This window comes from Protopterus annectens, chromosome 2.part0, assembly GCF_019279795.1.
Source record: "Protopterus annectens isolate FY-2018-M chromosome 2.part0, PAN1.0, whole genome shotgun sequence".
In the NCBI taxonomy this organism is placed as follows: Eukaryota; Metazoa; Chordata; order Ceratodontiformes; family Protopteridae; genus Protopterus; species Protopterus annectens.
Window position 1 is genome coordinate 435,463,990 of NC_056728.1, and position 27,343 is coordinate 435,491,332.

At 41.7% G+C, this 27,343-nt stretch overlaps 1 protein-coding gene across 2 annotated transcripts in view; it reads left to right on the plus strand.

Moving 5' to 3' along the window:
• The window catches only part of VPS13A (vacuolar protein sorting 13 homolog A), a 4,910,496-nt gene that overhangs the window by 3,458,629 nt on the left and 1,424,524 nt on the right, over positions 1-27,343 (plus strand). For both annotated transcript variants that reach the window (XM_044060868.1, XM_044060869.1), the window contains exon 46: positions 8,924-9,027. In XM_044060868.1, the coding sequence (XP_043916803.1) occupies positions 8,924-9,027 (104 nt within the window). The remainder of the gene's footprint in view (positions 1-8,923; positions 9,028-27,343) is intronic.

Consider the following 27,343-nt stretch of genomic DNA (forward strand, 5'->3'; position numbering starts at 1 on the left):
ATGAAAGCCCATTTAGGGTTATATAGCAATGGAAAGGGTGGTAAATAGAGATCAAAGAAGATGTTCTAAGTCCAGAAGAAAATGAACTAAGGGGAAGACCTGATTGATTTAATAGAGGCAGATATATTATTTACAACAGGTAAAATAAATGATTTCTGAAAGTAAATAAAACCCAAAATGTTAGAAGACTACTAAAGCAGATGATCACAGTAATCAGGACTGTGGTGAGCAACTCACATGACATAACAGAAATAAATAGTATATATGACTGTGCAGTTAAACTACAAACAAATAGCACTAGAAACAAATGTAGTGTAACAGAAGAAATGAGCAACCATGGAAGAATCAAACTGAAAAGTATATAGAGCAACTAAGACCAGAATGTTAGAAGAATACAGAAAAGGGAACAGATCATCAAAAATTCGTAGAAAGATTTATTTGGTAAAAGCAACACACAATATTAAAACAGACCAGGATGCATCATTCATTGTTTCCATTAATAAATTAAAAATATAAGCAGAAGCAGAAATAACTTAGAAGGTATGCAAATAAATATAAAGGAAAAGTACAAAATAAGTAGTTTGTTGACCCAAAGTGTTTTTTTAGAGAATTAGGGAAGAAAAGCAAAAGGAATAGAACCTGATACCAAAAATAAGAAATAGTTACATTTTGGTGAAGATTTATGAAGACCTTGTTGAACATGGCAAAACCACTAAGTGGAAAGAAGAGTCAAAAGAAATAGTAAGAAGCTCTAATGTCGAGGATATGAAGTGGGATGAAGTAACAGGCAGAGAAACTCAGGCACAATTCAAGAAAAGTTAATAACTAGAAACCCCTGGTCCTGAATGCAGTACCTCACTTCTGGTTAAAGGTATTAACATCTTTACATAGAAATTATGCGCCTCCCAAGAAGATATCAACCTTTTGAATGACAAAAAGTAGTAGTTCTGCTAAAATGTTAACCTGCAAGCCATCCTAAGAACTATAGACCTATAGCATGTCTGCTGACACTATAAAAATAAGATACTGGAATTGATGCAAATGAAAGTTTATAGCCATATAGCAAAAAAAAAGCAGTCGTGGTAGTAGAACAGAAAGGTAAATAAAGAAAGTCATAGGGAACAAAGGATTATCTACTATTAAAAAAATCCATAATAGACCGCTGTAATAATGGGAAGAGTCTAATGGCATAGATAAATTACAGAAATGTATTCAACAGAATGGAATGCTGATGGATGTATAAGATACAGTGAGTTGTAATGGGATAATTCCCTACAAAGATGTTTAAATTATGCTCCTAGCTTTCAAGACAGAAGAAAAACTACAAAGTTACACCACCACCATATATTTAGACACAGTATATTTATATTTTGATATAACAAACAACTTTACCTGATGGTGGAGATACCCCCTCCCCACTGTGTGCAAATTCAGAGATGGTATAAATTTGTAAGTTTGAGGGCTGTGCCTTCTTCTTGCAAAAAAAAAGTAACTCCGAAATTTGCCAAAAATTGTTTTGGATGCTTTTTTTTTTCATAGAGCAGCACTCAAAAGTTGTTAATTGTTCAGTATGAATTTGTTGCACTGCATACGTCTGAGAGCAAAGAACTGAACAATGTTACTCTATTATAAATTTGCATATTTATTTGTTTGATCACAGCCAGATCTCTGAGTTGCGCAGTCAGTAAATAGCTGTAATTGGTGGGACATTATGTTCATCTGACATTAGCAAATAAACTAAAATAAATTACTGGGCCATTATTTAAAATTCATTAATTTGATCACAAACATCTAAGATATACAGAGTCAGGGTCTATATTATGTGAACGAATGTTCAGAATGGTGAACACTCCAAAGAGCAAAAATGCCGGACCTCAAAGTGCTTTTTGTAGGATCGCAGTACAGTGAAGGTCGGAATATTTGCCTTTTCCTCACTATAGTGCGATCTCGGAGTTGGTATATATGTATATATTTAGCATGGAGTGGGTGGGTGCAGCCCCCCACAATAACGAGTTCGAGGTCCGGCATTTTCACTCTTTAGACTGTTCGATATTATGACCCCATAGTCAGTAAAATATCTGCAGTTAGTGAACACGTATCTGTGTGTTCAGTGCAGTGTGTGTGTAACAGCAGTGAACTGAAATACATCACTGTGGCCATACTTATGTATTTCTTTGTTCACTTTATAATTGTCAGACATTTAAAGTGTACAGTCACAGTAAAGGCTGTAATTGGGTAACCCATCTACGCATTTGTGTGTGCATGTACAAGTGCTTATGCATGGTGGGATACATAAGGTTGCAATGTATGTGTTTGACAGCCCCAAGTTTGGAATAAAGTACTGTGGTGTTTATCCATTCATTTGATGGCAGGCCTCTGAGTTGTGTAAAGTCTTTAAAGTAACTGTAATTTTTGGGCATAGGATCAGTCTGTGAGTCTTTTGTTACCAGTAAAATAGTTACTGATCTAAGTTGGTGGGACTAGTGTGTTAGAGTAAAACAAGCTGAAATACTTTAGTGTAAATGTAGCAGTGCTGAGTAGTTAATTGCAGATATCTGTGAAGAACATTGCTCTCTGCAACACCTTTTGCTTATTTTTCCTAGAACTTGATAGGGATGTTGTTAGGAGAATAGTTATACATTGTATTTTCATCTAGCCACTTCTAGAAGTTGCTGGAAGATGCTAGAAGAGATTGTCTGATGGCTTGGTCATTGACTTGAACTGAACCGAGTGGGGTCTGGCATACTTAGAGTGGATATTGTTGATGGTATCAGTGTTTTTGGCTTGGCTGGATTTGGTTTTAAACTGTAGTTGAAGTGTGCTGAGAGATGGATGTAATCTACAAGATAAGTCATGATTTTGCTAGCATTTGTGAGGTTGGCATCTGCTGTGAATATTTGCTTTGCACACTTACTTGAATAGACATGTCTGAACATATTAAATATCTGTTAAAATTGTGAAATATTTGGTTAGATGCTATTTTGCTGTGGTGTTAAGACGTTTTCTTGACCTCGGTTCTGCTCATTGTTTTTCTGGACTGTAATATATCTGGCTTTGATCATACTCTGGAGAGCAAGATGGCTTGGACTTAATACTACAGGTAAATATTTGTATTTTGACTTCTAACCGCTGTTGTATTTATTAGCTGTTATCAGCACTTTATCATCAGAGAAGGGATATTTTATTTAAAAGGCAGCAGTTAAATAGCTGCTGTGGTGTGTATGTTGTTTTTGCTTCCCACAGGACCTCATCTGATGGATCGTCTACCTGCAACCAGCCGGCTGCTTTGTTCTTGGGTTTGATGAGAATCCTACAACACAGTCAGCAGTACAGTTTTAGGAAAGGGCCAGCATGCTGGTCCCTGTGAGAGAGCCTACCTCACCAACTAGGACCATCCCCCTAGCAGCTTTTCTGAACTCCACTATTGACGTCCACGCACACAGTTCCCCTCAGGGTACAGTTTATGTAGTTGGGCAGCTCAGGCTTCATCTCTACTAGATGAAGCATCTAGTGCTCCACTTAGATGTCCTTGTGAATGGCAAGCCAGTACCACCTCCCTCTCCCTGGAATGGGTGCACCAACAGTGCCATGTCACTCCCATCCTGTCAGCCAGCAGCCAGTTCCTACATATATCCAAGCCATTAAATGAACTCTGGCTGCCTACAGTGTAATCATAGTTTTATTCCTTTGAGCCATCGAGCTGGCATTGTTATGTTGTAACTTGTTTAACTTGCTAGTTGTTGTTCACAGTTGCATTTACAAGAGTAGTAAGTATAGTAAGCAATGTTTGTTGTTTCCATTTCTGTTCAGCTTAATATAGCTGCTGTTTATTTTTGAAGAGTTAACATATATATTACTGTCATAACTGTTGATTAAACAGTTATGGCAGTTATAATTGCTGGGATTAGATTTTATTTATTTCTTGTTTTGTTTGTTTTGAAGTGCTTTGTTTAAAAGCACTATAATATATGTAAACTTGAATCTGTCATCTGAGGTGTAGTTAGTTAAGTAGCTATAATGAGTTGCTACTGAGGCAGTTTGTGAATGAAACTGATTGACCTCAGCTGTCGTTTAATCATAGTTAAACAGTCCTTGACTTGTCAAAATGTATTAGCATGCCTTTTCAGTTAGTCCCACCTATTCATTTGTTTCCTGCTAAATTCCTGGTTTGAAGTTACCAGTCACCAGTGTTGGTGTTTATTTCCTAACTGAAGATAATTTTTTTTGGCCTTTTTTTATAGCTCTTTCTCATATAACAAAAGTCCATGTTACACGTTTGCTGACTTTGTCTACCTTTTGTGCTCTCAGGTCTCTCAACAGCAGGTACAAGTACGACTCAGTCATTGTCCACGCTGGTGTCAACGACCTGAGACGTACCTCCTTGGACTACATGAAAAGGGACATCGAGGAGCTCTCTGATTATGTAGCCCAGGCAGGTATGACCCTGACCTTGAGCAGTATCCTACCTTCACCTAGAATGATGCCACAATACAGTGATAAGATCAGCTTTAATAATTGGCTTAAATTCTGGTGTCATTCAAAGGGGATCCAATGTCTGTGCCTGGGATGACATGCTGGACAAGCGCTGCCATGAGGGGCGGCTTGCACCTGTCACCCTGGGCTTCAGGATATTGGCAAAGGCTCTTGCCTTGCCACCCCATAGTGCCTTTTTTTTTAAAGGCAAGGCTCAAATTCTAAACCTACCACCCTAGAACACCAAGGAAAAAAACTAAGGGTAATGCTGCTCAATGCCAGAAGTCTCAACCTCAAGATGCACGCTTTCGAGGCCCTTCTCAATATGGAGAACACCCGATGTGCTGTGACAGAAACCTGGTTCAAGGCTCCTGAGAGCACCCCAGCACTAACAGGTTTCACCTCATGTCATGCGTTCGGCCCCATTTTGAAATCCGGACAACACCAAGAGCAGCGGTTAAATAAGGTTAAACTATTTAAACTAAAATAAATTACTGGGCCATTATTTAAAATTCATTAATTTGATCACAAACATCTAAGATATACAGAGTCAGGGTCTATATTATGTGAACGAATGTTCAGAATGGTGAACACTCCAAAGAGCAAAAATGCCGGACCTCGAAGTGCTTCTTGTGGGATCGCAGTGCAGTGAAGGTCGGAATATTTGCCTTTTCCTCACTATAGTGCGATCTCGGAGTTGGTATATATGTATATATTTAGCATGGAGTGGGTGGGTGCAGCCCCCCACAATAACGAGTTCGAGGTCCGGCATTTTCACTCTTTAGACTGTTCGATATTATGACCCCATAGTCAGTAAAATATCTGCAGTTAGTGAACACGTATCTGTGTATTCAGTGCAGTGTGTGTGTAACAGCAGTGAACTGAAATACATCACTGTGGCCATACTTATGTATTTCTTTGTTCAGTTTATAATTGTCAGACATCTAAAGTGTACAATCACAGTAAAGGCTGTAATTGGGTAACCCATCTACGCATTTGTGTGTGCATGTACAAGTGCTTATGCATGGTGGGATACATAAGGTTGCAATGTATGTGTTTGATAGCCCCAAGTTTGGAATAAAGTACTGTGGTGTTTATCCATTCATTTGATGGCAGTCAGACCTCTGAGTTGTGTAAAGTCTTTAAAGTAACTGTAATTTTTGGGCATGGGATCAGTCTGTGAGTCTTTTGTTACCAGTAAAATAATTACTGATCTAAGTTGGTGGGACTAGTGTGTTAGAGTAAAACAAGCTGAAATACTTTAGTGTAAATGTTATTTTTGATGTGATTGTAGCAGTGCTGAGTAGTTAATCGCAGATATCTGTGAAGAACATTGCTCTCTGCTACACCTTTTGCTTATTTTTCCTAGAACTTGATAGGGATGTTGTTAGGAGACAGTTATACATTGTATTTTCATCTAGCCACTTCTAGAAGTTGCTGGAAGATGCTAGAAGAGATTGTCTGATGGCTTGGTCATTGACTTGAACTGAACCGAGTGGGATCTGGCATACTTAGAGTGGATATTGCTGATGGTATCAGTGTTTTTGGCTTGACTGGATTTGGTTTTAAACTGTAGTTGAAGTGTGCTGAGATGGATGTAATCTACAAGAGAAGTCATGATTTTGCTAGCATTTGTGAGGTTGGCATCTGCTGTGAATATTTGCTTTGCACACTTACTTGAATAGACGTGTCTGAACATATTAAATATCTGTTAAAATTGTGAAATATTTGGTTAGATGCTATTTTACTGTGGTGTTAAGAAGTTTTCTTGACCTCGGTTCTGCTCATTGTTTTTCTGGACTGTAATATATCTGGCTTTGATCATACTCTGGAGAGCAAGATGGCTTGGACTTAATACTACAGGTAAATATTTGTATTTTGAGTTCTAACCGCTGTTGTATTTATTAGCTGTTATCAGCACTTTTGAGTATTTTATCATCAGATAAGGGATATTTTATTTAAAAGGCAGCAGTTAAATAGCTGCTGTAGTGTGTATGTTGTTTTTGCTTCCCACAGGACCTCATCTGATGGATCGTCTACCTTCAACCAGCCAGCTGCTTTGTTCTTGGGTTTGATGAGAACCCTACAACACAGTCAGCAGTACAGTTTTAGGAAAGGGCCAGCATGCTGGTCCCTGTGAGAGAGCCTACCTCACCAACTAGGACCATCCCCCTAGCAGCTTTTCTGAACTCCACTATTGACGTCCACCCACATAGTTCCCCTCAGGGTACAGTTGATGTAGTTGGGCAGCTCAGGCTTCATCTCTACTAGATGAAGCACCTAGTGCTCCACTTAGATGTCCTTCTGAATGGCAAGCCTGTACCACCTCCCTCTCCCTGGAATGGGTGAACCAACAGTGCCATGTCACTCCCATCCTGTCAGCCAGCAGCCAGTTCCTACATATATCCAAGCCATTAAATGAACTCTGGCTGCCTACAGTGTAATCATAGTTTTATTCCTTTGAGCCATCGAGCTGGCATTGTGATGTTGTAACTTGTTTAACTTGCTAGTTGTTGTTCACAGTTGCATTTACAAGAGTAGTAAGTATAGTAAGCAATGTTTGTTGTTTCCATTTCTGTTCAGCTTAATATAGCTGCTGTTTATTTTTGAAGAGTTAACATATATATTACTGTCATAACTGTTGATTAAACAGTTATGGCAGTTATAATTGCTGGGATTAGATTTTATTTATTTATTGTTTTGTTTGTTTTGAAGTGCTTTGTTTAAAAGCACTATAATATATGTAAACTTGAAACTTGAATCTGTCATCTGAGGTGTAGTTAGTTAAGTAGCTATAATGAGTTGCTACTGAGGCAGTTTGTGAATGAAACTGATTGACCTTAGCTGTCGTTTAATCATAGTTACAGTCCTTGACTTGTCAAAATGTATTAGCATGCCTTTTCAGTTAGTCCCACCTATTCATTTGTTTCCTGCTAAATTCCTGGTTTGAAGTTACCAGTCACCAGTGTTGGTGTTTATTTCCTAACTGCAGATCATTTTTTTGGCCTTTTTTTTTATAACTCTTTCTCATATAACAAAAGTCCATGTTACACCTTTGCTGACTTTGTCTACCTTTTGTGCTCTGTGTGCACCTGTGTGAGAGTGAAATGCATGCTGTATGTTAATCATAAAGCAGGACCTTCTAAATGCCATGTAAGGCTGAGTCATTTGTTTTTTTTGCCATGGATGTGCTGTAATTTTTATTATTATTTTGTGTTTGATGACTGGAATAGAACACTGATCTCAGTCTCTATCTCTGCCTGAGAGCCCTGGCCTGTTAAATGACTTGGTTAGAGTCAAACAGGCAGTGGAGGCTGGTAGTATCAAACCTTAGACCTCAGGAAACAACTTGTTAACAACTCCTTAATCCTGTGCATCAGCTAATAGACTAAAAGCAATACATGAAGCCCACTGTAGAAAAAATAAAAGATGCTTGCTTGATGTACTTAACTATATTGGTGTTCTGGCCCAGGTTGAGGGTGATTTGATAAATAACTGGTATAAGATGATGCTAAGACATTTTGCAACTTGCCTGTGCTTCATCTGGCCTACGGGCACAGGGACAGATCATCTAAGTATATCAGCAGTGGTTTAGGTTTGTCTAGGAGCCTAGGTACCTGAGAGCCAGCTAGAGGGGGAGGAGAAGATAGAGTGGGTGAGGAATAACTTTCCTGATCCCCAAGGGAAGGTTGAAAATGAGGCAAAGCATTGTTCAACACCAAAGGGAGAACACTTTCAGGCTTAATAAATCAAAGTGACGTAGACACTCCAGTAGGCACATGCACAGAAGTGTTATAGAAGACGCCAGTTGCAGTTTCTTACTGGTACCTGTTTAGTTATTGAACTACATAGAGGAAACACTTTCCATTCGCAGTATGATGACAACTCTGACCCCTTGATTTACACATTTTGGTGGTAACACCTGCATCTAGAAAGAAAGCTCACTCCTGAAAAGATACTGCAGCTATAAACATGGTAGTAGGTGAACAAATTAAATAGTTCAGGGGTTATGCATAGCAGATATTCAACAAAGAAACTCACACAAAAAAGTTTTTTGTTTTAGTGCAGATTTGTGTTTGCCTACCAGTGTAGAAATGGAAGAAAAACCTGTAGATAAAAACTGCTCACCCACTCACTGGCACACACCTTATTAGACCCCAGTCCCAGAGGCGAGCTGCTGCTATTTACTGAGGTAGAGGGTGCAGCTGATGATAAATTCTTATTTTCTGTTCTATCCATTTCAGTTCTTTTTAATCTGTCAGAGAAAACAGTTGAATTGTATTAGAAAATAATTAAAAGTAGTGTTGGGAAGTTTAGAAGTCTGTCATCTTCTACTTTTAGGGCAGTTTGAGTGTAATACATGTGAAATGCCTAATATATGCAGTGTATATTTACATGCAAAACCATGGTTACGCATACTGTGGTCTAATTAGTCTTTTCTTTTACACAGATTAAGAATCATTTTTTTGTAACACTGAATGTGTATGATGAAACAGATCATCTTGGAGCAGCTCTACCTGGACAAGACTTTAATGTGCCTTTAACATCTTACAGGTACTAGCTTATATTCTTTTTGTAAAAAAATTCAACTTTAAGTTGTTTTGGTAGTATAATATAACCAAATGTGTTAATTTTCGTCCTATTTTAAATCATCCATTAACTCTCACTCAGCTCACTCTGGTTATTCTTTTGTTTACATATGTTTGCTTTCAGATTTACACTTGATATCAACATTTTACGACACACTTATTTTTTTAATTAATGCAATGTAAATAAGACTATGTAATCTTGTCAAGAGTAGGCTCAAGCAGCAGGCTTTTACTGTTCATTAAAATTTCCTCTACATCAGAGCCAGCCAGTATCATTCTTCAGTAGTTTTCATGAGATTTGCCATCTCTTACAACCCATCCTTGTGTTCTGTATTAGCTGATTGTACACAGTGGAGTTCCCATCACACCTTCCCGTAGTTCGTTCCTTCATTTGATGAGCTAATTTCAGGGGTAGAGTTAATCTAATAATACTCTTTCTTTTCTGCACTTAAATGTCATTTAATTCAAGTCAGATGTGTAATATATATTTTTTCATTATTATGAAAAAAAACATTGAAATCTTGTTTCAGAATTGCAAATGCAGGGTGTTTGATCATTTACCCAGCCAGAACTTTATAGAGGCCTGTTCTTTCATGACTGGATGACAGAGCAAAGCTTCTTTAGTGCAAGTATGCAGTCCAAGCTTTAGCAGCCCCAGAGTATTTTTCCTCCTTCATAGTGGGGATGTGAGAAAGTGAAGTCATCGGCTTTAAAAAAAAAAAAAATCAGCTGAGTTCAGGTGGTTGGTGTGGCTAAACTACCTCTGATATCATGATTGTGATTAAGGCAGCTTTATAACAAATGCAGTTAAGAAGATAATGTGACAGGACAGGCATCCTGTGTACTTTCCTTTTCTCATTTATGACCCAAAGTCCCTTATTATATGCCAAGAAATCTATGACAGGAAAAAGGACAAAGATCAAGAAAGCTCCACTCTCCTTCCTCAGCGGTAGATAAACACGGGAAACCTTTTTTTTGGGGGGGGGTATGCCCTTCTAATAAGAGAGAGAGGTCACCCAGTGTATGAATGTTTAGCAACATGGTTTATGACCATAAAGATCCTAGCCTCCTTCCTGGAAACATGTCAGTCATTCTACTAGTTTTCACCAAATAAAGGGATTCTCACTGGAAGACCGCCCTTTTTTTTCTGTTTGGCTTTTTAATGGGACAGTAAACTGCTCAACTGGATGCCACTGAAGTGTTGATGCTCATCTTTGACAGCTGTCACCCACTATTATTAAGTTTTGCCCCAGTGACAGTATGCAGGTCAGTGGTAGTGTCACTAAGGACCTCAGTAAAATCTTCATTGAGGAGTTCTGTATGGATGATTCTTGCTTCTCCCTTGTACTATTCCACCTGCTTCATTTTCCCTACTGGAGAACATGTCAGTTGTGCTGCTGAATTTCACCAAATAAAGGGGGCCCATTGGAAGACTTCGTTTTTTGCTCATTGGCTTTTTAATGGGTCTGTGGGCTATTCTGCTGGATGCTAGTAAGCTGTTGATACTCTTCTTTGATAGCCATCACCCACTATCAGTGTATTTTGTCCCACAGTCAGGGGGCAGGTCAATGATAGCATCACTAAGGGCATCAGCAAAATATTTTCTATATGGAATCAGTAGTTAAGGTTTTTATCTAGTTCTGTAGCCGGGCCACTAGAGGCATTAGCTAGAAGAGTAGATTTCAAGTTGACTTCACTTATAGTGGTGCCCTTTGTCTTCCTCACTGTATGGAAAAGAACTACTGTGTCATTGTTTTCTTTTTTTTTCTTTTCTGTCTGTTTTTGTTTCATACTTTCTGGCCATTCCAGTCCCCCCCAGCTATTGCTGAGTCTACCAGCACTTTCATCTACCCCCAAATTTTCTCCAGCCCAAGCTTGGGCTGTTGTGGATCTTGAGAGTCCTGGATGGTCATGCAGGTGACTGGGTCTGCTGGGGGAGGGGTTATTACTCCATGTTAAGAGAAAAAGTTTTAAAAACATACTGTTATTTGTCTTTTTTCTGTTCTTGCAAAGTGAACATGTTATTTGTTGGGATATGCCTATCAAAGATGGGCCTCATCTGTGAACAAAATGCAGCATTGCTTATGAACCTGAATGATATCTGTTTTCTGCATTTCAGAATAAAGAGATTTGGTTATAGCTCAGTGAAGCCTGGGATAAGGACGCACGGCCGAGTAAGAGTTAATTTACTGGGGCAGGCTGTGTGTCCTGGAAAATTTGAGCTACCGTTTTTGAATTGAACATTCTGTACTACCTGTGGGTTTGAGGTAATTTGTGATGAACATGTTTTTCCTATATGTTTTTCATAGCCAACTGTCAACGGTCAGAAATATAACAAAAAGTTGTTTTGCTTGCAGTATAAAAGTTGATGTCAGTAAACAAGTTGATCAGATCAGAGGAGATCAGATCAATCCAGACCGGACATCTTGGCCAATATGCTGTGTAATCTGGTTAGCTGCTAATAAAGGAAAATTCATCACCTGAGGCAGATGCGACTCGTTTGAATTTTTTCTTCTGACATTTTGGTCCTTCGGACCGGAAACCTCTACGAAGATACGGATCAGACTGACAGAGAGACCGAAAACCCTGTGCAGGTGAGGGTTTCTCATCTTATGATTCCCTCGACTGAATGCCCTCCGACTGATTTGTCTTTGAAAAGAGGCCGGCCGCTCTCTGATCCCTGTCTGAGGGACGGTTTCTGAACGAAAAGGGGAAACGGAGTCTCATCTGGTTCAGGTAGGATGAAAAATAAATTTCTTTTAATTTAATTTAATCTTGTCGACAAGATTTTATTTTTAGTTAAGGATGGGTAGGATTACTTGTTAAGATTATTTTGTTAGGGTCACCCGTTAAGATAGTCCCATTTTATAATAAGCCCTGTAAAATAATTTTGATACAGTCCTAAATACCTGAGAAAAAGACAAAAGAAAAAAAAAAAAAAAAAGAAAGAAATCTAGGGGAAACATGGGTTCAAGTTGCTGCAAGTGTGAGAGTGATGCCTGTTTAAATGTTGATGCTAAGTATATGAAATGTTTAAACAAAAATAATGTTAAATTTTTGAAAAAGTGGAAGTCAAGATATGATTTTGATGGTACACTGAATAAGAATGCCTGTGCAAAATTGGTTAGAGATTTGAAAAGAGATGCGGGAACTAGAACTAAAAAACAAAGACAATTGGGATTTCCCCAAGCACAAAAATGGTTAGAAGAGGCAAATAAATGAGCTATAAAAGAAAAACAGTGCCAGGAAAAAGAAAAAAAAAATCAAAAGGGATCACTGGTGCCAAGTGGAAAAGTAGCTTTATTTTTAGATAAGGAGGATGAGCATACAGTTTGTGCGGTACAAAGGCAGGCAACTGCCCCACTGTATGGGGAAATTACTGCTGCTGTACCGGCGGAACCTCCTCAATATCAGTCTGAAGATGTGGGATCTGTACAGCATGGTGGGTTATTGGCTGCTCAAGGAAATGTTGTGACCCCTCCAATTTACCCGCAAATTCCCGTAGTACCCAAGGTTGCTTTGCAACCGGTAGACCAACCTATGCAGTTAAGGTCGGGACCAGCAGGGCAAGGATGTTGGGCCATTAAACTTTCTGACCACTCAGAAGCCCTTCCCTTAATACAAGTTGTAAACCCACAAGCAGGGGATGTTGGACAAGAGCCAACTATTTTAGTTTATCGTCCCTGGGCTAGAGAGGATATAAAACGAGCTACGGATGGTATTCCTCATCCCAAGGTTAATTTTCAAAAGTTTTCTGAGGACATAGTTGGTATGCGTTTAAGTTATCATCTAAATGGTTTAGAAGTAGAACAAGTAGTGCGACAAATCCTGCGTCCAGATTGGCACTTAGTTTGTGGTACTTGGACATGTAAGGCAGATGACGGCACTACATTAAAGCATAATTCTGGGGTGTTAGACACGCGAGTCACTGATCTGTTATAAGTGGCGTCCAAGAGCAGATTGGACAGTAATAAATCAGTGCATCCAAAATTATGATGAATCTGTAGATCACTATATTGTAAGATTGACAGAAGTGTTCAATAACCATTGTGGAATGATGATTCCGCAGGATCAGACTACTGATAGTCCGTACGAACAGCAATTGAAAAACGCTTTTCTTAAAGGTTGTAAGGCTCCGATAAATAGTTTTATAACTAAGCATATGGTTGATCACAGAACATGTAGACTGCAACCTTTGTTTGAATATGCACGGCATGCTGAGCGACATTTCAATTTAAAAAAAGAAAGTACAAGTGTTAGCAGTAGGGGGATAATGGTGGTATATTCTTGGTACAGGACCAAAGGGGGCAAGGGCGCCGTGGTAGCATACAAAGACGTGGGGGCCCGAAATGGGACACATCGTATAAACAGGGTGGACATTCAGAGGAATATGAGGGGAGGTTAAAACGTGGAGAATGTTTTAAATGCGGTAGACGTGGGCACTTTGCTGCCGACTGCGAAGAGTGGCAACATCCCCCACAGCTTATGAACAAGGGCTCCGCATGACTATATGATAGTAAAGGAAGGCGCCAAATTCATTATTGTGATTATTGTAGAGAAGAAGAAAGCGAGAATGATTGTGATGATGATGAGGCAGACACTCTCTGCGATGAATGTCAGGACACCCAGGAAATTAAGGAAGGGCGGGATTGTGACTGTGAAGTCATAAACCTGGCACATTTGGGTATTGCTACGCATCTGGATCAAAAGCCCATGATAGAGTTTTTGGTTGAGGGACAGAAAGTGGAGTTTTTATGTGATTCAGGTGCATCCGCGTACACTCTTGGGTCCAGCAGTTCTACTCCCGAACTGCGAAACAGATGAGTTTGTCCTTGTGAAAGCGGCAAACGGGAAAATCTATAAGGAACCACAGTCTCATCCTCTATTGTTCACAGATCCGCAAACAAACCAAACTGTTAGGTGTAGGGTAATTATATCGAAAGTTTGTCCAGTTAATTTGCTGGGAAGAGATTTGATGCATTTGTTTGGAATAGCGGCAATTCCCACACCTAAAGGCATTGAGGCGAAAAGGTTAGCGGATGGCTTGGTGGTACAAGGAGTACAAGACTTGTTTTACTGGTATAGCCAGGACTTGATTTCAAACAGGCCGGGGAGGGTTGATACAGATTTAATTAACCTAGCTTTAAGTAAATCTAGGAGCGGGTCACCGCAGGTTGCGGCACACTTACATTGTACTATGTACTACAGACAGGCCCCTGGTCCGGATAAAGAATTTGAAAAATAATTCTTTAGGCACAAATGTGCAAGGATAATTTGGAATGATATGTTTTGGGATAAGCAAGGTAATACAGTAGTGACCTGTACTTTGACCAAGGAAATGAGTTCTTTATATCGCTCAGGTTATAGCCCACATATTTCGATTACTAAAGTGGTGGGGACACATTGGGTAGATTTGGCAAAAAAGGTAACAAATTGGGACACAATGTCTGAAAGTCAGTTGAAGGATCAACAGATCCAGGTACAAAGATTAAATTGGGTGACTTGGGCACAACCAAGTGTGCACCTCAGGGATGACAAAACAAAAATGGCATGACAAATCCTCCTAACTCAAGAGGAAGATAGTGCGTTAAGTGCCTTACCTGTAGATTTATGGTCAAAAGGTAAAGGGTATGTAGGACTGATGAAAACAGCAGGTGAAGTTTGTATAACTCCAAAGTCAGGTTTTAGACCTCGTAAGCACCAATACCCGCTAAGTAAACAAGCAGAGGAAGGAATTAAGCCCGTCATTGAGCAGCTAAAATGGGTAGGAATTCTTGTTGAATGCCCAGATTCGCCCTGCAATACTCCGTTGTTTCCTGTAAAGAATCCGGATGGGTCATGGAGGTTGGTTCAGGATTTACAAGCAGTTAATTCAGCTGTGATCCCAAGAGCACTGGTGGTCCCTGACCCCTATACATTACTTAATGACTTATTTACCTCAGCAGAGATATTTTTCTGTCATAGATATAAGCAGTGCCTTTTTTCTCCATACCACTACATAAGGAGAGTAGATTTTGGTTTGCATTCACTTATCAAGGTAAAAGATACACCTACACCAGATTGCCACAGGGCTGTTGTGAGAGTCCGACAATATTCGCACAAGAAATGGCTACGAATTTAGCTCAGTTTGTTCCCCCAGAGGGAAGCCAGGTTTTGTTGTATGTAGATGATATTTTGTTGGCCTCACCCATGCAGGAAAGTTGTAGAAAGGAATACCCTTGCCCTTCTTAGTTTTTTAGCTGAGCAAGGACATAAGGTAAATAAAGAAAAGTTACAATTGTGGAAAGCACAAGTAAAGTACTTGGGTTATTTAATTTCGCAGGCAGGTAGACAATTGGAGAACAAAAGAAAACAAGCAATTCTTGAGGCACCTATGCCCACAACTAAGTTGGAGATGATGTCCTTTTTAGGTGTGACTAATTTTTGTAGAAGTTGGATCCCTAACTATGCTGAGGAAGTAGGGCCATTGACCGCACTGATCTATGATGCTCCCATGGGCGGCTAGGAATAATATACAGTGGACAAATGAGGCAATACAGGCATTTATAAGAATTAAGCAATTGATAGCAGGATCCTCTGTTTTGGGTTTACCGAACTATTCTAAGCCGTTTGTACAAATGGTTGATTGTAAGGGAGGATATATGACTTTGGTTCTGGTACAAGTACATGGGGATAAACAGAGGCCGATAGCTTTCTACTCCTCCAGATTAGATCCTGTTGCAAGGGCATTGCCACATTGTGCTCAAGCTGTAGTGGCGGCCGCCATGGCAGTACAAGCCTCAGCATCATTAGTTTTGTTTCACCCATTACAATTGCGGGTTCCACATTCAGTAGCTACTATACTTTTGCAAGATAAGATAACTTTTTTATCTCCTGGTCGACATTTGTCGTGTATGACAGTGCTGCTGACACAACCTCATATGACCATAGAAAGATGTACTACTCTTAATCCGGCGACACTTTTGCCGACTCCAGAAGAAGGTACTCCACACGTTTGTTTAGAGAGCATTCATGACAAAGTACTTCGCCGACCAGATTTAACGGATATTCCGTTGATAGATTCTGATCTCGTTTTGTTTGTAGACGGATCAGCAAAGAAAGACACTGTAGGAAAAACACTAGTAGGGTATGCTGTCACCACAGAAACTGAAGTTTTGGAGGCAAAAGGATTGTCAAACATTTATTCTGCACAGGCAGCTGAGTTTGGTGGCTTTGACTCGAGCTTGTACCTTAGGGGAGGGTAAAAAAGTGACAATTTATACAGATAGTCAATATGCTTTCTCCACTGTACATGTTTTCGCTCAACTATGGAAGAATAGGGGAATGATTACTGCGATAGGCAAACCAATAAATCACAGAGATTTAATTTTACAGTTGTTAGATGCAGTGCAACTACCACTTCAGATAGCAATATGTAAATGTTCCGCACATACCAACAGAAAAGATCCTGTCTCCAGGGGAAATGCCCTTGCTGATATGGCTGCAAAAAAGGCAGCTCAAGAAAATGATTTGCTTTTACATGATAATGATTTGGAGCCCGGACACCTCTTAGATTTAGAGACACTAAAAGTAATGCAAACATTGACGACACAGAAGGAAAAATGTTGTTGGGTAAAATATGGTATCACTCAACAGAGTGGGTTGTATAGGGCATCAGATGGCAAAATGGTATTACCCTCAAACCTTTTTAGGTATGCGGCATTGGTTAGCCATGGACCTGCCCATGTAGTAGTACAGATGATGATTCAAATAGTGTCTAAGGTGTTTTGGTGTAAAGGGTTTTCAACTTATGCAAAGCAATTCTGTTTATCTTGTTTATGTGCAAAGTATCATGCTCAGGGGGGAGTTAAGAAGTCTCAGCAGGCATTCCCTACCCCTCCGTATCCATTCCACACACACTGTATGGACTTTATTGAATTGACACCCTCAGAGGGAAAAAGGTTCTGTTTGGTCATTATTGATGCTTTTTTTAAATGGGTAGAAGCTTTTCCAGTGAAGCATCCGAATGCACAAACAGTAGCAAAGCTTTTGACTACAGAAATAATTCCCCGATTTGGCCTACTAAGATGCATTTACAGTGATAATGGGTCTCATTTTGTTAACCAGATTGTTCAGAAATTGGGTCAAGTGTTTCAAATTGATCTCAAAAATCATTGTGCTTACCATCCCCAATCAGCTGGACTGGTGGAAAGACACAACGGTGTCTTGAAGAGTAAGCTCCGCAAACTAATGGCAGAAACACATAGGTTATGGACTGCGTGCCTTCCGTTGGCACTCCTGTACATGCAAATCTCACCTTCCTACAAAGGACTTACACCATTTGACCTTTTGTTTGGGAGACCATATTACGTCCCGCAGTGGCAAGGATTGTTGCCAGCGGAACGTGACCGGGGTGAGGATCTAGCGGATTATATGAAGAAGCTGCTAAATGTCAAATCTCTTGTAACCAATGACTCCTTTGCAGATTCCAGAAATGAAACCTTGTTAAGCGTGGCACCCGGGACTGGGTGTGGATCCGAATTGTGAAGAGAAAGAATTGGTCATCCCCCAGGTGGGAAGGCCCATACCAAGTACTTATCTCGACACCTACGGCTGTAAAGATCGCTGAGAGGACTTCGTGGATTCATATCACTCACTGTAAAAAACTCAAGGCTCTTCCTTCTGCCATTGATATTGGTCAAACTCCACTGGACCTCTGAGCGCAAAGTCTGGCTACAAAGGGGGATTAGCCCAATAGGGGTTAGTTCGTCTCAAACCCAGTGAAGAAACCAACGGCGCGAGGTAGTCCTTAGGGAGGATGGCCATGTTCAACTGGTACTCGAACTGTCACATGATGATTTTGGTGGCGAAAGTAAATATGTCCATACGAGAAGGAGCAGTTGCAAGAGAAAAAGGAATGGTGGTGCTACAAGTGCAAACAGGTGTTACTACTGTGTTTAAGGTGAAACTTTGTGAAGGAATTTTGGACTGTTCTAAATGGAACAATAATAATTTCTTGACTCGTGCAAAATACTTGTGCAATAGAGACTGTACGTCCTGGTCAAGTGTTTGGTGGTCAACAGATGTGAATGAATGGGAAACAAGTGGTCAGTGATACCAAAGAAAGATAAAAGCAGGCAACAAAGAATAAAAATTGTGCATTTCCAAGGTACCGGAGTAGTTAGCATAACCATTGTGTCACCACAAGAAAGTGATTCAGGAGTTTATGGAATCGGAGTGTCTCTTCCAACTAGAACTGATCCTTTGGGGACCCTCCAACTTAAAGTACGGAGCCTTAAGAATGCTACAAATAAAGCAGATTTTGCCTTCACAAAAGAAGAACAATTGTTACTCGAGACGGGATTCGTACACCATAATGAATGGTTATCTTGGGTTAGATATAGTACCCGAGAAGCACATCGTGAGAACTGTATTTCTTGTGCTGAAGGTAAACAGCAATTAGCAACAGTCCCATTGATGCAAGATGAAGGTAACCTAACGTGTCTGTTGAAGTTATTTTTCAACAAAACTGAAGATAAATGCAAAGATGAAATTCAGCGTTTTCCGGTCATAAGCAAAGTTGAGAAACCACCTGCAGCGATTTCCTATCCAGGTTCGTATATGTGCATTTCCAGAGATGGCACAGGGAAAAATTATGGCAATATGGGACAGAACTATTGCAATGTTACTGTGAATGGCAATAGGAATCCATTTCTGGAGAACCAAACTCATAGTTTAGCAGACGTATGGTGGTTATGTGGAGACAACAAACTCAGATCAAGGCTTACAATTCCCTGGAAGGGAACTTGTGCACTTGCAAAGTTAATTCTGCCATTCTACATTTTCCCAGTTCCAGCAAGCAATTTCGTAAGAGAACTTGAAATAAAGCCGAAGTGGTTGAGTAGGCGAAAGAGAGGCACCGAAGCAATCTTTCGATAACGGTGTCTACATCGATAGCATTGGCATACCAAGGGGCGTACCTGATGAATACAAAGCAATAAACCAAATAGCAGCTGGTTTAACATCCATCTTTGTCTGGATTCAATGTAATAAGAATGTGGACTGGATCAACTACATTTACTATAACCAGCAGCGTTTTGTGAACTATACCAAAGATGCATTGAAAGGAATTGCTGAACAACTGGAGGCCACTTCGCAGGTGGCATGGCAGAATCGAATTGCGTTGGATATGCTCCTGGCCAAAGAAGGAGGAGTTTGCAAGATGTTTGGGACTTTCTGTTGTACATACATTCCAAACAACACTGCGCCTGATGGAAGTATCACTCGAGCTTTGAAAGGTTTGGAGATGTTCTCCGAAGAATTGGCAGAGAACTCTGGGGTAAATAATCCCTTTACAGATTTTCTACAAGCGTGGTTTGGAAAATTGAGTCATCTCATCATCAGTTTCCTGGTGTCCGTTGGAGTCGCTGTGGCTATCGTGGTGGTATGTGGTTGTTGTTGTATACCCTGTATCAGAGGTCTTCTACAAAGACTGGTTGATACTGCTGTTACGAAGACGATGTACCAGCAATTGCAACTGACTGGTGAAAGTGAATACATTGAAATGTGACTGTCTGCAAATGTTTTTGAAGTTTAAAAAATTGTCTTGCCAATGAAGTAATGTATGCAAAGAAAAACTTCGTTTTTACCATATATTGCTGAAATAAAAGACAAATAAAAGTGTTTTCAGGGGGGAAATGTTAAGAGAAAAAGTTTTAAAAACATACTGTTATTTGTCTTTTTCCTGTTCTTGCAAAGTGAACATGTTATTTGTTGGGATATGCCTATCAAAGATGGGCCTCATCTGTGAACAAAATGCAGCATTGCTTATGAACCTGAATGATATCTGTTTTCTGCATTTCAGAATAAAGAGATTTGGTTATAGCTCAGTGAAGCCTGGGATAAGGACCCACGGCCGAGTAAGAGTTAATTTACTGGGGCAGGCTGTGTCTCCTGGAAAATTTGAGCTACCGTTGTTGAATTGAACATTCTGTACTTCTTGAACATTCTGTACTAGCTGTGGGTTCGAGGTAATTTGTGATGAACATGTTTTTCCTATATGTTTTTCATAGCCAACTGTCAACGGTCAGAAATGTAACAAAAAGTTGTTTTGCTTGCAGTATAAAAGTTGATGTCAGTAAACAAGTTGATCAGATCAGAGGAGATCAGATCAGTCCAGACCGGACATCTTGGCCGATATGCTGTGTGATCTGGTTAGCTGCTAATAAAGGAAAATTCATCACCTGAGGCAGATGCGACTCGTTTGAATTTTTTCTTCTGACACTCCCCTTCCTTTCTGTCCTTGGATTTATCACTTCTTTAGACCACTCATCCATTTAGGGTGCACCTAGGCAAATGCCTCCTCCTCCTTGGGATAGGCACACCAGTTCATCCCTGCCAGCTAATCAGAATACCCAAGCTGCTACCTGAACCTGGGTTGGCTGGGCCATAGTTAAGGCTTTACTTCTGTATCCTATGGCACTGGCATTGGCATTATTTCTTGAGGCTTTAAAGAAGGGAAGGACATAGAAGTGGAGTTAATGTCTTTGAACAAGATTTCTGCCTTCTCTTCCAGATTTTATTGTTAGTAAATGTGAATTGCTTAGGGTATTGGATGAGTTTTGTGGCTTCCAGAAGGCCATCAAGTTTGTCAGCTTCTTCAGGACCACTGGAAAATTATGGACTTCCAGGGCAATATTAGGAGCCACCACCTGGAATGTCTGAAGCCTGTGCAGTGATGCTGTTAATTGAGATGCATCATAGGTAAATTAGGTGATTAACTTATGCTGGCTCAGATACATTCTGTAAGTGCTGAGATATGTAGCAGTGGCCATTATAGTGGCTCCACTGACCAGGTTTCACATGAGTAGTCATTGGGTCCTTTCATTTCCAGTTGAAATATTCTTAGTCCCTGGATCGCCTTGTCCCACAGGGGCCAATAGTGATGGCAAAGCAAGATTTGCTAAGTTTTACCAGGCTAGTTACATGAGGGAGTCTCCTTCCAATGCTTCTGATCCAAGTGATCACCGCACAGGGCTGTTCGGCAAGCTGGAGAATGCATGTCAGGTTCTAGAGGGCATGATGCTGTATAGCTTTGGTTTCAATGTCAGAGCTTTTTGGAAAACTCTTCAAGCTTTTTTTTCTGTCTTGAATGAAGCTGTTGCGATTCAGATTGCCAGTATAATGATTTTATAGTATTAAGTAAAATGGCACAGAACCATTTCTTAAGGGTATAAACATGTTCAGGCCCTGGAAATGGATGGGGATAAACAAATTGCTCCAGTTGATGCTAACCTAATAGTCTCTTTCTTAGTGGACATGCTCAAGTCAGCTGCATTCTGAGATTTCTTTATGGGAAGTATTCTTCTCCTGGTCAGATATTATGTGGGCTTGTAGAGTTTCAAAAATTGCTTTACTTGCTACTGTTTCCAGTGCAGAGTCTTTTGAGTTTTTATTGTCATGCATGATGCAGTGCCCTTTCCTTTCCTAGAAGTAGAGGCTTATTTGCACAGTTAAGCTCAGTCTCTCTCCTTCAGGGGGATCTGCTAAAAGCACAGAGAGTGACAAAAAGTCCAATGATGACTCTTAACAACTCTCCTATGTCACTGACACTGGCTAACCAGTTAGCATAGAGCAGGTTGTACAGGAACATATAGGTTTACCTGTCTTCAAGCCCTAAACATCAGAGTACAAATATTTTATCTACATACTATATTTTTCTTGCGTGCACACTTAGATTCCACTTTTATGTTAGACCTCATTTGTGATGTAAACTGTGCTATTGGTCTCTCTCTCTCTGTATAATGTCCTTTCAAGTATTGTATTCTAACTAAAACTCATAATTCTGTGTTGTAACTGCCTATGTGGTGAGGATTGCATTTGGTTTGCGGACCAGTCTACCAACCAGTTTATCATAGTAAATGAGTAAGTTATTTGTCAGGGTTGGTTCCTTCTGCTCTAGAAACTGTCCCATTCTGTCCATGTTCCATTACTGGCTTGTTGGATTCTGATAAAACAGAAGCGTGGATTCAGGTTTCCCTGGTACAGGCCTACTTAATGTTACTATGACTGTCTGCATGACTGGTAAGCAAATTGTCATAGTGTGACACAATATGTCAGACCAAGTCTGTTTTTTTTCCTTTGCATGCATGTAAGACATTTATTCCTTTTTTAAACACCTTTACTGAATTATCACTTAAGACATAGGCAAACATACATTAACAGAACAGAAAACAAACCATATTTACATTGTTTTCCATTTATGTGTACTATATGTCTTGTAGCTTTTCTTATTTTGTAGTTAGCATTTATTTATTTTATTTGTCTTTTGTTTACCGAGTAAGTTAACTGGGCTGGGGGCCCATTTTCAGTGGAGACTCGAGGAGAAAAGCTCCACAACAAATGATAACATAACAATAACAAAGTGACATTACAATGAATATGAATAAATAATACATGAGTACAAAAACATTCATGTAGCAACAAAGTATAAAATTCAGCACATACTACATCTATGAACTAGTAGAGGTAAATCTTGAAATCAGAAAAATGTGGAGATTATCAGAAAATAAATAAGCCATATAAAGCATTATTGCCTAGAGCAAGAAGGAAGAAATATTAAATAGAAAGGTTACAGTAGAGAGGAGGGGAGTATGGAGGAGAGAAAAGGAAGTAAAAGAAAATAGTTATGGAAATATAAGGGGATGGAAAGTAAAGTACCTAAGGGAGGTAAAAGAGATTTAAGTAAAAAAAATGCTCAGAGGCATTGCTAAGGTACCATACGGCTAGCTATTATAAAGTTGCATAAAAATTATGGAGGAACGATTGCTATAGTCTGACAATTCGGGGAGAAAAAGTTAGCTAGGGTGGTGACAGGTAGCAAGGTAGTTTTTCAATTCTCTTTTGAAAAGGATTGAAGATTTGATAGAACATGTATTAATAGGCAGTCTGTTCTAAGTTTGAGATTTGGAGCATTTATAAAGTATTCTGCCTATAGTTTTGTTAGGGCTGTAGGTATTAAGAAGTAGTTTATCAGTGCTATGGAGAGATCATGAGGGTTTGAAAAAGGGATATGAGGGTGAACCGGGAGGGACAATCTGCATGTTTGTAAAGTAGAGAATGTGCCATCTGTAGCTGTGAAAGTTGGAGTAGTTGAGGGAATGTGAGCCACTGCAGTTGTTTAAGGGCTAAGCGGTGATGGGATTTGTAAGGGAGGTTACAGGGAAATCTGGCCATATGATTGTAAGTTTGTTCAAATATGGTTAGTAGGTTTGCCTGGAAGTGTATGAAAACAAGGGGAGTGTCTATAGTAGGCAGGGGAGGAGATAGGCTTGAGCGAGTGAGGTCTTTGAGTTGGTGGATAAGAATTTTTGTGTCTATACAGTAAACCTGGTTTTTGATTGGCCTTTTTGATGGAGTGTTGGATGTGATGGTCAGTTTGAGTTGATCATCAATTGTAATTCCTAGAAATTTAGTAGAGGAGTCAGCATGAATGATGGTATTGTCTAGGGAAGAGAGACTGAAGGAAGTTTTAAGCTGGGTTATAGATTTTGGAATGAAAATAAGTTTAGATCTGAAGTAGTTACTTCATTTGATCTGCAACCTGTGGGAATCGGATCCGACCTTGGATCCGACCTGCAGCTTTCCAAGCTTCAAGATCCGAGCTCCTAGCTCCTCCCCCTACCCATAATCCCTTGCTACCAACCACATTACCTCAGATCGTTTTTTGCCGTGGCTAAAGACAGTTGCTTCTCAGTGAAGCGCTCCTGGCCTGGTGAGATTGTTCCTTTCTAAAGCTAGTTTGTAGTTTAAATTTGTGTGTGTGTTGTTTTTTAGCGTTAATCTATCTTACCCACATTTAAAAAAAAAAAAAAAACTTTTCTCCTTAGTTTAATTTTGTCTCTCCGCCCCCCCCCCCCTTAGTGTTTGGGTGTGTGTGTGAGAGAATTATGGCTGAATCAAAAGCTATATTTTCTAAGTGTACTGAGTGTGGCCATAAGCTTTCCCCAGCTGATGGCCACACTCAGTGTGTTTTGTGTCTGGGGGCAGAACATTTGTCAGAGGCCTGCCAGATTTGTGCGGCCTTTAATCCTCGGGCACTTAGGGACAGGAAGAACAAGCTGATCCTGGCGGGAAAACTCCCTCAGGAGTCAGCTTCTTCTTCCTCTCCTAGCCGGATCCAGGCTACTCCGGTAGCTTCAGCGCCGGCTACTCCCTCAGCTGTACCCAGGACTCAACCTCCCTTATCGGGTACTAGTTCTGTGGAGTCTGGTTCTTCTTCCCACAGGGAGAAGAAGAAACACAGAGAGAAAGAGGGTCATACTTCTAAGAGGCGGGCCGAGTCTCATCCCTCGGCTCCGCCTGAAAAGATATTGAAATCTCCTGAGAGGGTCTCCGGATCCTTGTCCTCTCGGCTCCGTTCACCTTCCTTTTCTCCGGAGCCGGAGGAGGAGGATTGGTCTCCCTTGAGGTCTTCAAGGCGGCCTTCCCGGCCTGCTTCGACTACCTCTTCGAGGTCCACTAGGAGCATCTCCGAAGCAGACATGGATCAGATGATGCGAAGGTTTTTGCAGACCCAGATGCAGATGGGGATGCTCTTGCCTCCCCCCCTTTGGGAGGGAGTGCAGCCCCCATTTTTGCCCCGATAGCTCCTTCTCCGACCCATTATCGGGTCCCGGAGTTTTTGGATCCAGGCCCTTTCGGATCCGGGGATACGTCGGTGCCGACAGGGATAGTGTCTTCGACGCCAACTATACCTTCGAGCTTGTCGGATCCAAGCTCTCGGGGCCGAGAGTTGAGCATCGGATCCGAGGGAGTGGTTGTGTCTTTGGCGCCGATGGGGCCGGAGCGCACCGCTACCTCGGATCCGATTGCTTCGGCTCCGACCCCGATCCTTTCCTCGGAGCCGAGGAGGTTACTTTCTCAGGCTGGTGATGGTGAATCTCCCTCGGCTTTTGAGGTAGTGGAGAGGGTACTGTCGAGGTCATCCAGGTCCCCGACCAGGCCTTTGGATCCACCCGTGCCCCCACTGTATCAGGGTCTGTCTTCGCTCATCCGTCCATCGGGACAGCCTGCCCAAAGCCTCCAGTTAGTTCCCAGGGAGGAACACCATCTGGTGGACGAGTCCTCTTCGGACAGCCCCACCGAAGAGGTGCCTCGGAAACACCAGTGCAAAAGGAGGCATCTGGACTCCCCCGAGTCCATTACCACGGATACGAATTTGGAGGATACGGAGGGTTCCCCAAGGTCACCCCCTGAAGATGTCTCATTTGGAGACATCATGGAGATGTTGCGTATAAGAGGGGGGTGGTCGGCTCAAAAAAGCCCTCCTTGGACGAGTCCGTATTTCTGGAGGCCTTTGAGGCAGACCCATCTACCTCCTGGGTGTCCCCCCCCCCAGTCGACCCCTTGGTGGACCTAATTACCACCAGGCTTGGAAGGAGCCCGACACCGTGGAGCCTATCCCTAGATGCCTGGATAAGGTCCTCAGCCCTCCCTCTGATAGACCTTCTTGGTCCAAAGGCGCACCAGTGGATGCTATGTTGGTGGCGGCTGCCACTAAGAAAGAACTTGCCCAGGAAAGTTCTTCGGTCCATCCGCCGGACAAGGAGTCCTGGGCTTTGGACCGTATTGGGAAGCGGATGTTTGCTTCAGCAACCTTTGCTATAAGGTCGCTGAACTACATGGCACACACTATCAGGCTACAGCGTGACTTAATTAAGGAATATGCTGCAGCCTCTCCGGAGTCCATCTCGGTATCAGACAAAAAGGTTTTTGAGACCCGAATGGCCACTCTAAAGTCCATATCAAATACATCTATGCGGCTTCTTTCCCATGCCACGGAAGGAGCCGCTAGAGCTAGCGGAGCGGGAGTAGTTTTGCGACGGCACTCCTGGCTCCGCCTTTGCGATTTCACGGATCCCTTCAAGGCCCTTCACGCCCCTTACGATGGTTCGGCCTTATTTGGCTCATCGGTTCGCGACACGCTAGTCCAAAGCGAGAAGGATGGGAAGACGCTGTCGGCCGTCTGAGTCCGCTTCTCGAACCCCCAAAGATCCTTCTCCAGGAATCAGAGGGGGCAAAAGAAGCTGTGGTTCTGTAAATCTCAGCAATCCCGTCCTGCTGCGGACAACTCGTCCTCTAGAGGCAGAGGAGGACAAGGTGGACGCCGGCCCAGAGGCAGAGGGGGCCCGCGTAACTTTGGGTCTAGAGAACCCTTCTCGGAGGGACCCGCGCAACAGCCCTGAGGGCTTGCCCGACTGTCCCTCTCTGGAGGCAGTCGGGGGGCGACTATCGGATCACCTATCAAGCTGGGAGTCAATTACAAACGATCGATGGGTGATCCGGATAATATCCAGAGGTTACACAATACCGTTCTTGCAACCCCCCCCCCAAGCCCAAACATCTCCCGGATGTTCCACCCCATCAAAGAGAGCCCGCAACTCAAGAGATTTCAGAGTTGCTAAGAAAAAGAGCCATCCAGCCCGTCCCCCCAGATCCGTCCGGATTGGGTTATTACTCCAGGTTCTTCTTGGTGCCAAAGAAAACGGGGGACCTCAGATCCATTCTAGACCTTTCGTCCCTCAACCTGTTCATACCCAAGGAAAAGTTCCGGATGGTCACTCTCCAATCTATTCTCCCCGTTCTGCAGGAGAACGACTGGATATGCTCGTTGGATCTCAAGGACGCGTACTACCATATACTAATGGACAGACGGTCCAGGAGATTTCTCCGCTTCCGGCTGGGAGCCAGTCATTATCAGTTCAGGGTTCTACCATTTGGCCTAACCTCAGCCCCCAGAGTGTTTACCAAAGTCATGGCAGTGGTAGCAGCCCACCTGAGACTCCAGGGCATTCAGGTGTTCCCTTACCTGGACGATTGGCTCTTCACCGCCCCCAACGAGCATCTTCTGGTTACAGCGAGAGACTATGCCCTATCTCTGTTTGCTCAATTGGGCATCTCAGTCAACTTGAAGAAGTCCTGCCTGTGCCCATCTCAAGCCCTAGATTTCATAGGGGCCAGGTTGGATACTCGAATCTCCAGAGTGGTCCTCACACCAACCATAATAAACAGTTTGTACCCCCAAGTCTTGGATATTCTTCAGAACCCAACCCCCCCAGCAGAATTAGTCCTGAGGGCGTTAGGATCTATGTCGGCGGCAATTGGCCTTTCTCTCCATGCCCGTCTGTGGATGCGTGTTTTACAGTGGACTCTCCAGGTCCAATGGTCTCTGTTGACCCATCCTTTGGACATGCCGATTCCTCTGAGCAGGGTGTGCAGGGACTCCCTACTTTGGTGGCTGC